General features: G+C 61.8%; 1 protein-coding gene across 1 annotated transcript; it reads left to right on the top strand.

Moving 5' to 3' along the window:
* Positions 1–2,687: 2,687 nt before the first annotated feature.
* On the top strand, positions 2,688–13,865 carry LOC124305596 (trichohyalin-like). The gene is made up of 29 exons (XM_046765175.1): positions 2,688–3,195; positions 3,260–3,987; positions 4,108–4,347; positions 4,612–5,019; positions 5,140–5,331; positions 5,404–5,811; positions 5,860–5,985; positions 6,658–6,867; positions 6,907–7,107; positions 7,276–7,419; positions 7,612–7,650; positions 7,723–7,899; positions 7,996–8,019; positions 8,164–8,331; positions 8,428–8,475; positions 8,548–8,739; positions 8,812–9,123; positions 9,172–9,267; positions 9,340–9,459; positions 9,523–9,651; positions 9,772–9,882; positions 10,339–10,419; positions 10,483–10,539; positions 10,636–10,803; positions 11,020–11,067; positions 11,380–11,649; positions 11,794–12,450; positions 12,619–12,801; positions 12,994–13,865. Exons 1-29 carry the CDS (start codon positions 2,688–2,690, stop codon positions 13,411–13,413), a joined length of 6,465 nt encoding a protein of 2,154 aa, XP_046621131.1. The 3' UTR covers positions 13,414–13,865.
* Positions 13,866–13,877: the final 12 nt, after the last annotated feature.

The raw sequence follows: 13,877 nt of genomic DNA, 5'->3' as shown, positions 1-13,877 counted from the left end.
TTAAAATATCTTTTGATCTGGAAAAAATTTTTTTTGCCGCAAAGCAGATAGTGCGTGACACACGGTATCTGAAGCGTCATTACGCTTTCCCGTGTACTAATTAATTAACAACTAAGCAGATGTGATTACCGAGAACAAATCCCCAGTCAATCTGGCCAATATATATACATGCGCTTTGCCGTATGAAATTTTACAACCCTAGTAAATCCAATTATTGATTACGTCGTCGCCATCGCCCACTCATTTAGTCACTGCAATGATGCTTAATTAGACACGGAATATTGTTTCACGCGCTGATTCAATAAGCTGGCTCTGTGGGACGCTGGAACTGTTTATACTCGCCATGCACGGAGAGCCGGTCAAGAGTTTAAAACTTTTTGCAAGTTCATTTGCAGCTCTCATTTTTATAGCTGATTTTTAATCAGCCAACTGAGTTCTAAGGATTTGGTTTCGGAGCGAATCGCATGTGCCCAGTGCGTCCGTCTACAACCATTCCCGATTAAAAATCACGTTTTTTTTTTTTTGTTTTTTTTATTATGTGGCTTTGTGCACTTGGTTTTGATTTAGAAAATGTGAAATTATCATTTAACGTTGAGATTGTCTTCACCAGATAGTGCTGCATAACAACTTTTACAAGGTTGAAGATCTATAATCGATAATCATTCCCCAGGCAAAATAAAACGATTAAACAAATGTTGTGTTATTAAATATCATATAATGTCAAGTGTGCAAATCAATTTCTTACTTTCTTTCGGCTTTCTCCAAAACCGTTTCGAAACAGTACATTTACCATTGATTTTGTGATTTTTGAGTGATTACTCTCTCAAGACAATATCTGAACAGCGCAGTAGCATAACATCCAAATGACATGTGAAATAGAGCTACAGTTTTCTGGAGTATCCAAATTATCCGTACAATCCGCGGATTTACCGGATCCAACGGTTCAAATTCGAATAGTTCGGATATACGGATACCCGGGTATTCGAGTACTGTCTGGATAGTTCGAGTACACGAGTACTCGAGTACCCAGGTATCCGTACATCCGAACTATTCGAATAATCAGAGTACTTAATTTATTTGGATACTTGAACTATCCGAATAATACGAATAATTCGATTTCCCGCGCAAGGTTTGTCTTAAGATAGTTGTGCTACAAGTATTAAAGCTACGTGTTAGTTACAGCTACTATTATATGTATACTCTCGAAAATTTTTGCGACTCCACTTCAAATTTTCTACGCAGAAGTCGAGCAAGACTGCAATTTCTGTACAATAAAGTGACATAGTCATACATTCCGTATGAATTCGACAGCTAACTCACAATATTATAAAACTTTGTTGTAAACATACACAATTGTTTTTCAAATTTCTTGAACATGTGGTGTGAAAGTAATTGATTTGCAAATTTTGTACAAATCGTTCTGGATATACTAACTATATGAATACTCACTTTATCCGAATATGCGAATTACATGGATACCCGAACTATTCAGATACTGTAAGTATTCGCGTACTCGACTAACCGGATTAGAAGTTTCATAATTTACGGATTCGAGTTATTCGGCTATTCGAAAATACTGATAGCTCGGCTCCACGTCTAAGCACTAATGTAAACTGAATTATAGCATCTCATAAGGAGTAAATTGGGCAAAATTCTTTTGGCAGCCCAGCTAAAATAGAATGCTGCATGAACCGGCGAAATGATTTGTTGTGGACATGGTAAAGGTTCAATAGCTCATACGACTTGCAGAAAAGCATTATTTCTTACCTGAAAGCGGTAGAAATACATTACCAGATATGCTTCTTACCAGAGGTTATCACGTCTTTGTGTATTGAAGTTTATGTTACTTCACTAGTTAATGCTGTATTGAGAAAATCATCATCGAAATCAGTTAGATATTGTAGCTTGAATGGTTGTAAACGTCGGCAAATTCCAGGTAATTAATTTGTACATGTAATACGTAAGCTTCTCGTGACAGGAGCTCATAATTACTCTATGACGGGGAAAGATGTAATGAAAATAATGATTGAATGTTCAATTCAGCTTATTGAAAATGAAACTTAGTAAAGAAAACATATAAACAGAGGGAAGGGTAGTGAAAAAAAAATGTTGAGAATTAATGACTGAAATGATAGTATGATTTTGATGCGTATGATAAACTTGCAGTATGTATTGTGTATTTTTTACAATAATAAAATCAAAACTGATCATGTATGATGAATGAAATGATTGATACTTCTTGTGGAATCACTATTGACGATATAGTATCAGACATGTGCTATCGGAAATTTTTACCAAGCGAAATGCATGATCACTTAATGTCAAGGTAAAGCGTGGGCAATTGAAGAACTTAATGAAATTAAGGGAACTGACGATTACGGTAAGTAAACCTCGATTAGAAACGTAAAAGTTTCGAATAATGATATGAAACCATACTTACGATGAATTACATACACGTAGGAGGAACATGGGAGGTAATATTGAACACTTCCACACTCATACCACAGAGAAAAGCTCTCCTCAACTTCGGTTACTTACGCAGCGGGTATAACATAACAGCGTATTTATCAAAGGCGTGAAAAGAAAAATATTTTTACAAATGTTTAAATAAGGGTGTGAGGTATATAAAGAGGTACTGCTCAGTATGTGCACCAGTGATGTTCCGGATTTCGGAAGCTTCCTGCAAGATGAGGTGCACTCAGTTAATATGTGTGATTTTGAGTGTAACTGTGGCAGGTACTCATGGGAGACCAAATGCTCAGCGCGAGGACCGTGTGGCACTTGCTATAGACGTACTGGAATTAGATAAAGATCTTGATGTACTGATGAGAGACGTAGGAGATGGATTTGGTGGCATTGGACCGATTGGATATGCTCCACTGAATAATCCGTACTTCGATGGTGGGTCTGATTACTCAGATGATGTTGATTACTCCGGGAACGAATTTGATGATGACGAATACACGGGGGTCGGCGGTCAGGACGTCGGATCTGGTGTAACGAAAACTTCAACATCAACGACCACATCAACATCGTCGAAAGGAGGCAGTTCAGGATCTTCATACGGCTCTAGTGGAGGATCGACAGCCAGTGCGGGTGGTGCAAGTGCGGCAGGAGGAGCCAGTGCCGGTGCGGCTGGAGCATCCGGTGCGAGTGCAGCTGGCGCAGCTGGAGCATCCAGTGCGGGTGCAGCAGGTGCGTCTGGATCCAGTGCAGCTGGAGCATCCGGTGCGGGTGCAGCAGGCGCGTCTGGTTCCAGCGCGGCTGGAGCATCCGGTGCAAGTTCAGCTGGCGCAGCCGGTTCCAGTGCAGCTGGAGCATCCGGTGCGGGTGCAGCAGGCGCGTCTGGTTCCAGCGCGGCTGGAGCATCCGGTGCAAGTTCAGCTGGCGCAGCCGGTTCCAGTGCAGCTGGCGCAGCTGGTTCCAGTGCAGCAGGAGCAGCTGGTGCCAGTGCAGCAGGCGCAGCCGGTGCCGGTGCGGCAGGAGCAGCTGGTTCGAGTGCAGCAGGAGCAGCCGGTGCAGGTGCAGCAGGGGCAGCTGGTGCGGGTGCGGCAGGCGCAGCCGGTGCCGGTGCGGCAGGTGCAGCTGGTTCAAGTGCAGCAGGAGCAGCTGGTGCCGGTGCAGCAGGAGCAGCCGGTGCAGGTGCAGCAGGAGCAGCTGGTGCGGGTGCAGCAGGGGCAGCTGGTGCGGGTGCGGCAGGCGCAGCCGGTGCCGGTGCGGCAGGAGCAGCTGGTTCGAGTGCAGCAGGAGCAGCTGGTGCCGGTGCGGCAGGAGCAGCCAGTGCAGGTGCAGCTGGTGCGGGTGCGGCAGGCGCAGCCGGTGCCGGAGCGGCAGGAGCAGCTGGTGCGGGTGCGGCAGGCGCAGCAGGTGCATATGGAGCTGGCGGAGCCGGTGCAGGTGCAGCTGGAGCAGCTGGTGCATACGGAGCTGGCGCAGCCGGTGTTGGAGCAGCAGGAGCAGCTGGAGCATACGGAGCAGGAGCAGCTGGTGCCGGTGCAGCAGGAGCAGCGGGTGCGTACGGAGCTGGCGCGGCCGGTGCTGGTGCAGCAGGAGCAGCTGGTGCATACGGAGCTGGAGCAGCCGGTGCTGGTGCGGCCGGAGCAGCAGGTGCGTACGGAGCTGGCGCAGCTGGTGCTGGTGCAGCAGGAGCAGCTGGTGCGTACGGAGCTGGCGGAGCTGGTGCCGGTGCAGCAGGAGCAGCTGGTGCATACGGAGCTGGAGCAGCCGGTGCTGGTGCAGCAGGAGCAGCTGGTGCATATGGAGCTGGCGCAGCCGGTGCTGGTGCGGCCGGAGCAGCAGGTGCGTACGGAGCTGGCGCAGCCGGTGCTGGTGCAGCAGGAGCAGCTGGTGCGTACGGTGCTGGTGGAGCTGGTGCCGGTGCAGCTGGAGCAGCTGGTGCATACGGAGCTGGAGCAGCCGGTGCTGGTGCAGCAGGAGCAGCTGGAGCATACGGAGCAGGAGCAGCTGGTGCCGGTGCAGCAGGTGCAGCTGGTGCATTCGGAGCTGGCGCAGCCGGTGCTGGTGCGGCAGGAGCAGCTGGTGCCGGTGCAGCAGGAGCAGCTGGTGCATATGGAGCTGGCGCAGCCGGTGCCGGTGCAGCAGGAGCGGCAGGTGCGGGTGCAGCAGGAGCAGCAGGTGCGGGTGCAGCTGGAGCATCCGGTGCGGGTGCAGCAGGCGCAGCTGGTTCCAGTGCAGCTGGCGCAGCCGGTGCCGGTGCGGCGGGAGCAGCAGGTGCCAGTGCAGCAGGAGCGGCTGGTGCCGGTGCAGCAGGAGCAGCAGGTGCGGGTGCAGCTGGAGCATCCGGTGCGGGTGCAGCAGGCGCAGCTGGTTCCAGTGCAGCTGGCGCAGCCGGTGCCGGTGCGGCGGGAGCAGCAGGTGCCGGTGCAGCAGGAGCGGCTGGTGCCGGTGCAGCAGGAGCAGCAGGTGCGGGTGCAGCTGGAGCATCCGGTGCGGGTGCAGCAGGCGCAGCTGGTTCCAGTGCAGCTGGCGCAGCCGGTGCCGGTGCAGCTGGAGCGGCAGGTGCGGGTGCAGCAGGCGCAGCTGGTTCCAGTGCAGCTGGCGCAGCCGGTGCCGGTGCGGCAGGAGCAGCAGGTGCCAGTGCAGCAGGAGCGGCTGGTGCCAGTGCAGCAGGAGCAGCAGGTGCGGGTGCAGCTGGAGCATCCGGTGCGGGTGCAGCAGGCGCAGCTGGTTCCAGTGCAGCTGGCGCAGCCGGTGCCGGTGCAGCTGGAGCAGCTGGTGCTGGTGCGGCGGGCGCAGCCGGTGCCGGTGCAGCAGGAGCAGCTGGTGCATACGGAGCTGGCGCAGCCGGCGCTGGTGCAGCGGGAGCAGCTGGTGCATACGGAGCTGGCGCAGCCGGTGCTGGAGCAGCAGGAGCAGCTGGAGCATACGGAACGGGAGCAGCTGGTGCATACGGAGCTGGCGCAGCCGGCGCTGGTGCAGCGGGAGCAGCTGGTGCATACGGAGCTGGCGCAGCCGGTGCTGGAGCAGCAGGAGCAGCTGGAGCATACGGAGCAGGAGCAGCTGGTGCATACGGAGCTGGAGCAGCCGGTGCTGGTGCGGCCGGAGCAGCAGGTGCATACGGAGCTGGCGCAGCCGGTGCTGGTGCGGCAGGAGCAGCTGGTGCATACGGAGCTGGCGCAGCCGGTGCTGGTGCGGCCGGAGCAGCAGGTGCGTACGGAGCTGGCGCAGCCGGTGCTGGAGCAGCAGGAGCAGCTGGAGCATACGGAGCAGGAGCAGCTGGTGCCGGTGCGGCAGGTGCAGCTGGTGCATACGGAGCTGGCGCAGCCGGTGCTGGTGCGGCAGGAGCAGCTGGTGCATACGGAGCTGGTGCAGCCGGTGCTGGTGCGGCCGGAGCAGCAGGTGCGTACGGAGCTGGCGCAGCCGGTGCTGGAGCAGCAGGAGCAGCTGGAGCATACGGAGCAGGAGCAGCTGGTGCCGGTGCAGCAGGTGCAGCTGGTGCATACGGAGCTGGCGCAGCCGGTGCTGGTGCGGCAGGAGCAGCTGGTGCCGGTGCAGCAGGAGCAGCTGGTGCATATGGAGCTGGCGCAGCCGGTGCCGGTGCAGCAGGAGCGGCAGGTGCGGGTGCAGCTGGAGCATCCGGTGCGGGTGCGGCAGGCGCAGCTGGTTCCAGTGCAGCTGGCGCAGCCGGTGCCAGTGCGGCAGGAGCAGCTGGTGCCGGTGCAGCAGGAGCGGCTGGTGCCGGTGCAGCAGGAGCATCCGGTGCGGGTGCAGCAGGCGCAGCTGGTTCCAGTGCGGCTGGCGCAGCCGGTGCCGGTGCGGCAGGAGCGGCTGGTGCCGGTGCAGCAGGAGCATCCGGTGCGGGTGCAGCAGGCGCAGCTGGTTCCAGTGCGGCTGGCGCAGCCGGTGCCGGTGCGGCAGGAGCAGCGGGTGCCAGTGCGGCAGGAGCGGCTGGCGCCGGTGCAGCAGGAGCGGCTGGTGCGGGTGCGGCTGGAGCATCCGGTGCGGGTGCAGCAGGCGCAGCTGGTTCCAGTGCAGCTGGCGCGGCCGGTGCCGGTGCAGCTGGTGCAGCCGGTGCCGGTGCAGCAGGAGCAGCTGGTTCGAGTGCAGTAGGCGCAGCTGGTGCAGGTGCAGCAGGAGCAGCTGGTGCGGGTGCAGCAGGGGCAGCTGGTGCAGGTGCAGCAGGAGCAGCTGGTGCGGGTGCAGCAGGAGCAGCTGGTGCTTACGGAGCTGGCGCAGCCGGTGCTGGTGCAGCGGGAGCAGCTGGTGCATACGGAGCTGGCGCAGCCGGTGCTGGAGCAGCAGGAGCAGCTGGAGCATACGGAGCAGGAGCAGCTGGTGCATACGGAGCTGGCGCAGCCGGCGCTGGTGCAGCGGGAGCAGCTGGTGCATACGGTGCTGGCGCAGCCGGTGCTGGAGCAGCAGGAGCAGCTGGAGCATACGGAGCAGGAGCAGCTGGTGCATACGGAGCGGGAGCAGCTGGTGCATACGGAGCTGGCGCAGCCGGTGCTGGTGCGGCAGGAGCAGCTGGTGCATACGGAGCTGGCGCAGCCGGTGCTGGTGCAGCGGGAGCAGCTGGTGCATACGGAGCTGGCGCAGCCGGCGCTGGTGCAGCGGGAGCAGCTGGTGCATACGGAGCGGGAGCAGCTGGTGCATACGGAGCTGGTGCAGCCGGTGCTGGTGCGGCGGGAGCAGCTGGTGCGTACGGAGCAGGAGCAGCTGGTGCTGGTGCAGCAGGTGCAGCTGGTGCATATGGAGCTGGCGCAGCCGGTGCCGGTGCAGCAGGAGCGGCAGGTGCGGGTGCAGCTGGAGCAGCAGGTGCAAGTGCAGCCGGAGCGTCCGGTGCAGGTGCAGCAGGCGCAGCCGGTGCAGGTGCAGCAGGAGCAGCTGGTGCCGGTGCGGCAGGAGCAGCTGGTGCGGGTGCCGCAGGCGCAGCTGGTGCTGGTGCAGCAGGAGCAGCAGGTGCCGGTGCAGCAGGAGCAGCAGGTGCTGGCGCGGCAGGAGCAGCTGGTGCCGGTGCGGCAGGAGCAGCAGGTGCAGGTGCAGCGGGAGCATCTGGTGCCGGTGCAGCAGGAGCAGCAGGTGCAGGTGCAGCGGGAGCAGCTGGTGCCGGTGCAGCAGGAGCGGCAGGTGCCGGTGCAGCAGGAGCAGCAGGTGCGGGCGCAGCAGGCGCAGCTGGTGCATACGGAGCTGGCGCAGCCGGCGCTGGTGCAGCGGGAGCAGCTGGTGCATACGGAGCTGGCGCAGCTGGTGCTGGTGCAGCAGGAGCAGCTGGTGCATACGGAGCTGGCGCAGCCGGTGCCGGTGCAGCGGGAGCAGCTGGTGCATACGGAGCTGGAGCAGCCGGTGCTGGTGCAGCAGGAGCAGCTGGTGCATACGGAGCTGGCGCAGCCGGTGCCGGTGCAGCGGGAGCAGCTGGTGCATACGGAGCTGGCGCAGCCGGTGCTGGTGCAGCAGGAGCATCCGGTGCGAGTGCAGCAGGCGCAGCCGGTGCCGGTGCAGCAGGAGCTGCAGGTGCTGGTGCAGCAGGAGCAGCAGGTGCCGGTGCAGCAGGAGCAGCAGGTGCTGGCGCGGCAGGAGCAGCTGGTGCCGGTGCGGCAGGAGCAGCAGGTGCGGGTGCAGCGGGAGCAGCTGGTGCCGGTGCAGCAGGAGCAGCAGGTGCAGGTGCAGCGGGAGCAGCTGGTGCCGGTGCAGCAGGAGCGGCAGGTGCCGGTGCAGCAGGAGCAGCAGGTGCGGGCGCAGCAGGAGCAGCTGGTGCATACGGAGCTGGCGCAGCCGGCGCTGGTGCAGCGGGAGCAGCTGGTGCATACGGAGCTGGCGCAGCTGGTGCTGGTGCAGCAGGAGCAGCTGGTGCATACGGAGCTGGCGCAGCCGGTGCCGGTGCAGCAGGAGCGGCAGGTGCCGGTGCAGCAGGAGCAGCAGGTGCAGGTGCAGCGGGAGCAGCTGGTGCCGGTGCAGCAGGAGCGGCAGGTGCCGGTGCAGCAGGAGCAGCTGGTGCGGGTGCAGCGGGAGCAGCTGGTGCCGGTGCAGCAGGAGCAGCAGGAGCAGGTGCAGCGGGAGCAGCTGGTGCCGGTGCAGCAGGAGCGGCAGGTGCCGGTGCAGCAGGAGCAGCTGGTGCCGGTGCGGCAGGAGCAGCAGGTGCGGGTGCAGCGGGAGCAGCTGGTGCCGGTGCAGCAGGAGCAGCAGGTGCAGGTGCAGCGGGAGCAGCTGGTGCCGGTGCAGCAGGAGCGGCAGGTGCCGGTGCAGCAGGAGCAGCTGGTGCGGGTGCAGCGGGAGCAGCTGGTGCCGGTGCAGCAGGAGCAGCAGGAGCAGGTGCAGCGGGAGCAGCTGGTGCCGGTGCAGCAGGAGCGGCAGGTGCCGGTGCAGCAGGAGCAGCAGGTGCGGGCGCAGCAGGAGCAGCTGGTGCATACGGAGCTGGCGCAGCCGGCGCTGGTGCAGCGGGAGCAGCTGGTGCATACGGAGCTGGCGCAGCTGGTGCTGGTGCAGCAGGAGCAGCTGGTGCATACGGAGCTGGCGCAGCCGGTGCTGGTGCAGCGGGAGCAGCTGGTGCATACGGAGCTGGAGCAGCCGGTGCTGGTGCAGCAGGAGCAGCTGGTGCATACGGAGCTGGAGCAGCCGGTGCTGGTGCAGCAGGAGCAGCTGGTGCATACGGAGCTGGCGCAGCCGGTGCTGGTGCGGCGGGAGCAGCAGGTGCGGGTGCAGCGGGAGCAGCTGGTGCCGGTGCAGCAGGAGCAGCAGGTGCGGGTGCAGCGGGAGCAGCTGGTGCGTACGGAGCTGGCGCGGCCGGTGCTGGTGCAGCAGGAGCAGCTGGTGCATACGGAGCGGGAGCAGCTGGCGCATACGGATCAGGCGCAGCTGGTGCATACGGAGCAGGAGCAGCTGGTGCATACGGAGCAGGAGCAGCTGGCGCATACGGAGCTGGCGCAGCTGGCGCTGGTGCAGCAGGAGCTGCTGGTGCATACGGAGCAGGAGCAGCTGGTGCATACGGAGCTGGCGCAGCCGGTGCGTACGGAGCTGGAGCTGCCGGTGCCGGTGCAGCGGGAGCAGCTGGTGCTTACGGAGCAGGAGCAGCAGGTGCATACGGAGCAGGAGCAGCCGGCGCATACGGAGCTGGCGCAGCCGGTGCCGGTGCAGCGGGAGCAGCCGGTGCATACGGAGCTGGAGCAGCCGGTGCTGGTGCAGCAGGAGCAGCTGGTGCGTACGGAGCTGGCGCAGCCGGTGCTGGTGCAGCAGGAGCATCCGGTGCGAGTGCAGCAGGCGCAGCTGGTGCCGGTGCAGCAGGAGCAGCAGGTGCGAGTGCAGCAGGAGCAGCAGGTGCAGGTGCAGCAGGAGCGTCCGGTGCGGGTGCAGCAGGCGCAGCCGGTGCAGGTGCAGCAGGAGCGGCTGGTGCTGGTGCGGCAGGAGCAGCTGGTGCGGGTGCCGCAGGTGCAGCTGGTGCCGGTGCGGCAGGAGCATCTGGTGCGGGTGCCGCAGGCGCAGCTGGTGCTGGTGCAGCAGGAGCAGCAGGCGCGAGTGCAGCGGGAGCAGCTGGTGCCGGTGCGGCAGGAGCAGCTGGTGCGGGAGCCGCAGGCGCAGCTGGTGCTGGTGCAGCAGGAGCAGCAGGTGCGGGCTCAGCGGGAGCCGCTGGTGCCGGTGCGGCAGGAGCAGCTGGTGCGGGTGCCGCAGGCGCAGCTGGTGCCGGTTCGGCCGGAGCAGTTGGTGCGGGTGCCGCAGGCGCAGCTGGTGCTGGTGCAGCAGGAGCAGCTGGTGCAGGTGCAGCGGGAGTAGCTGGTGCTGGTGCGGCGGGAGCAGCAGGTGCGGGTGCAGCGGGAGCAGCTGGTGCCGGTGCAGCAGGAGCAGCAGGTGCGGGTGCAGCGGGAGCAGCTGGAGCCGGTGCAGCAGGAGCAGCTGGTGCATACGGGGCTGGCGCAGCCGGTGCTGGTGCAGCAGGAGCAGCTGGTGCATACGGAGCTGGCGCAGCTGGTGCTGGTGCGGCTGGAGCAGCTGGTGCATACGGAGCTGGCGCTGCTGGTGCCGGTGCAGCAGGAGCAGCTGGTGCATACGGAGCTGGCGCAGCCGGTGCTGGTGCAGCAGGAGCAGCTGGTGCATACGGAGCAGGAGCAGCTGGCGCATACGGATCGGGCGCAGCTGGTGCTGGTGCAGCAGGAGCAGCTGGTGCATATGGAGCAGGAGCAGCTGGTGCATACGGAGCAGGAGCAGCTGGCGCATACGGAGCTGGCGCAGCTGGCGCTGGTGCAGCAGGAGCAGCTGGTGCATACGGAGCAGGAGCAGCTGGTGCATACGGAGCTGGCGCAGCCGGTGCGTACGGAGCTGGAGCCGCCGGTGCAGGTGCAGCGGGAGCAGCTGGTGCATACGGAGCAGGAGCAGCAGGAGCATACGGAGCAGGAGCAGCTGGCGCATACGGAGCTGGCGTAGCCGGTGCTGGTGCAGCAGGAGCTGCCGGTGCATATGGAGCTGGAGCAGCCGGAGCATACGGAGCAGGAGCAGCTGGTGCGTACGGAGCTGGCGCAGCTGGTGCCGGTGCAGCAGGTGCAGCTGGTGCATACGGAGCAGGAGCTGCTGGTGCATACGGAGCTGGCGCAGCCGGTGCTGGTGCAGCAGGAGCAGCTGGTGCATACGGAGCCGGAGCAGCTGGTGCAGGTGCAGCGGGAGTAGCTGGTGCATACGGAGCTGGAGCAGCCGGTGCTGGTGCAGCTGGAGCAGCTGGTGCTGGTGCGGCAGGAGCAGCTGGTGCTGGTGCAGCAGGAGCAGCAGGTGCGGGTGCAGCAGGAGCAGCTGGTGCTGGCGCGGCAGGAGCAGCTGGTGCTGGTGCAGCAGGAGCAGCAGGTGCGGGTGCAGCAGGAGCAGCTGGCGCTGGTGCGGCAGGAGCAGCCGGCGCGGGTGCCGCAGGCGCAGCTGGTGCTGGTGCAGCAGGAGCAGCAGGTGCGGGTGCAGCAGGAGCAGCTGGTGCCGGCGCGGCAGGAGCAGCTGGCGCAGGTGCTGCAGGCGCAGCCGGTGCCGGTGCAGCAGGAGCAGCAGGTGCGGGTGCAGCAGGAGCAGCAGGTGCGGGTGCAGCAGGAGCAGCTGGTGCTGGCGCGGCAGGAGCAGCTGGCGCAGGTGCTGCAGGCGCAGCCGGTGCCGGTGCAGCAGGAGCAGCAGGTGCGGGTGCAGCAGGAGCAGCTGGCGCATACGGAGCTGGCGCAGCCGGCGCTGGTGCGGCAGGAGCAGCTGGTGCGGGTGCAGCAGGCGCAGCTGGTGCCAGTGCAGCTGGAGCATCCGGTGCAGGCGCAGCAGGAGCAGCCGGTGCCGGTGCAGCAGGCGCAGCCGGTGCTGGTGCAGCTGGAGCGGCTGGTGCAGGTGCAGCAGGAGCAGCCGGTGCGGGTGCAGCAGGAGCAGCTGGTGCCGGCGCAGCAGGAGCAGCTGGTGCATACGGAGCTGGCGCAGCTGGTGCCGGTGCAGCAGGCGCAGCCGGTGCTGGTGCCGCAGGAGCAGCTGGTGCATACGGAGCAGGAGCGGCCGGTGCATACGGAGCCGGCGCAGCTGGTGCCGGTGCAGCAGGAGCAGCCGGTGCATACGGAGCCGGCGCAGCCGGTGCCGGTGCAGCGGGAGCAGCCGGCGCATACGGAGCTGGCGCAGCCGGTGCTGGTGCAGCAGGAGCAGCTGGTGCATACGGAGCTGGCGCAGCCGGTGCTGGTGCAGCAGGAGCCGCAGGTGCATACGGAGCTGGCGCAGCCGGTGCTGGTGCAGCAGGAGCAGCTGGTGCATACGGAGCAGGAGCAGCTGGTGCATACGGAGCAGGAGCAGCTGGTGCGTACGGAGCTGGCGCAGCCGGTGCTGGTGCAGCAGGAGCAGCTGGTACATACGGAGCAGGAGCAGCTGGTGCGTACGGAGCTGGCGCAGCCGGTGCTGGTGCAGCAGGAGCAGCTGGTGCATACGGAGCAGGAGCAGCTGGTGCATACGGAGCAGGCGCAGCCGGTGCCGGTGCAGCAGGAGCAGCCGGTGCCGGTGCAGCAGGTGCAGCTGGTTCCGGTGCAGCAGGAGCAGCTGGTGCAGGTGCAGCAGGAGCAGCTGGTGCGGGCGCAGCAGGCGCAGCCGGTTCTGGTGCAGCAGGAGCAGCTGGTGCAGGTGCAGCAGGAGCTGCCGGTGCCGGTGCAGCAGGAGCTGCCGGTGCCGGTGCAGCAGGAGCAGCCGGTGCTGGTGCAGCAGGAGCAGCTGGTGCGGGTGCAGCGGGTGCAGCTGGTTCCGGTGCAGCAGGAGCAGCTGGTGCAGGTGCAGCAGGAGCGGCCGGTGCGGGTGCGGCAGGAGCGGCTGGTGCGGGTGCAGCAGGCGCAGCAGGTTCGGGTGCAGCAGGCGCAGCCGGTGCCGGTGCAGCAGGAGCAGCTGGCGCGGGCGCAGCAGGAGCAGCTGGTGCAGGTGCAGCAGGATCTGCCGGCGCAGGTGCAGCAGGAGCGGCTGGTGCGGGTGCAGCAGGAGCAGCAGGTTCGGGTGCAGCAGGCGCAGCAGGTTCGAGTGCAGCAGGCGCAGCCGGTGCCGGTGCAGCAGGAGCAGCTGGTGCAGGTGCAGCAGGAGGAGCTAGTTCTGGTGCAGCAGGAGCAGCTGGTTCGGGTGCAGCAGGAGGAGCTAGTGCTGGTGCAGCAGGAGCAGCTGGTGCGAGTGCAGCAGGAGGAGCCAGTTCTGGTGCAGCAGGAGGAGCCAGTTCTGGTGCAGCAGGAGGAGCCAGTTCTGGTGCAGCAGGAGGAGCCAGTTCTGGTGCAGCAGGAGGAGCCAGTGGTGGTGCAGCCGGAGGTGGATCATCGTCGTCCGAAACCTCCACCTCAGTCACAGAACAGTCCACTGCAGCCGGTGCAGCAGGATCGGAATCAAATCTGTCCCATGCTGCAGGATGTGGCGCACATCATCACCACCATCACCATATTCCAAAGGAATATTATTATGAACCTCACATGGCATTCGCATAGATTCATTTACCACCATTGATACTTTATTGAATCTGTATTTGTACCTACGTTCAGACCCACGTGAACGAAAACTTCTGGGCATTCACTGTATCAGTCAATTTCTGATTTCATACTTTGATTCTACATTGAACGTTCTCCCTGTTATATAATAATGTTATCAGATCCTAACGTTTTATAAGTCATGAACTGTTACACTGAAGCTCATCAGTTCACGAAAATTCTTCCTTAACTCTACATATACCTTTAATTTTGTTTTTGTTCGAATTTATATAATTAATCCGTCATGTTTATAGTCATCAATTACCCATCGTGGGCTAGAAATAGACGATCTCATGTGCATTGTCCTAAAATCTTTATCCAATTAGTTTCTAGTGTTAGTATATTAGAGAAATCGTGCACATAAATAAATGTTATTCCTTCAACGCAACCTAATATATCTGATTACAAGAATAAATATTCACCCGCATATCACTGTCCGCATTT

The sequence above is a fragment of the Neodiprion virginianus genome, chromosome 5 (genome assembly GCF_021901495.1).
Source record: "Neodiprion virginianus isolate iyNeoVirg1 chromosome 5, iyNeoVirg1.1, whole genome shotgun sequence".
In the NCBI taxonomy this organism is placed as follows: domain Eukaryota; kingdom Metazoa; phylum Arthropoda; class Insecta; order Hymenoptera; family Diprionidae; genus Neodiprion; species Neodiprion virginianus.
The sequence above is the reverse complement of the archived record's forward strand: the minus strand, read 5'-3'. Positions and strand labels throughout refer to the sequence as shown.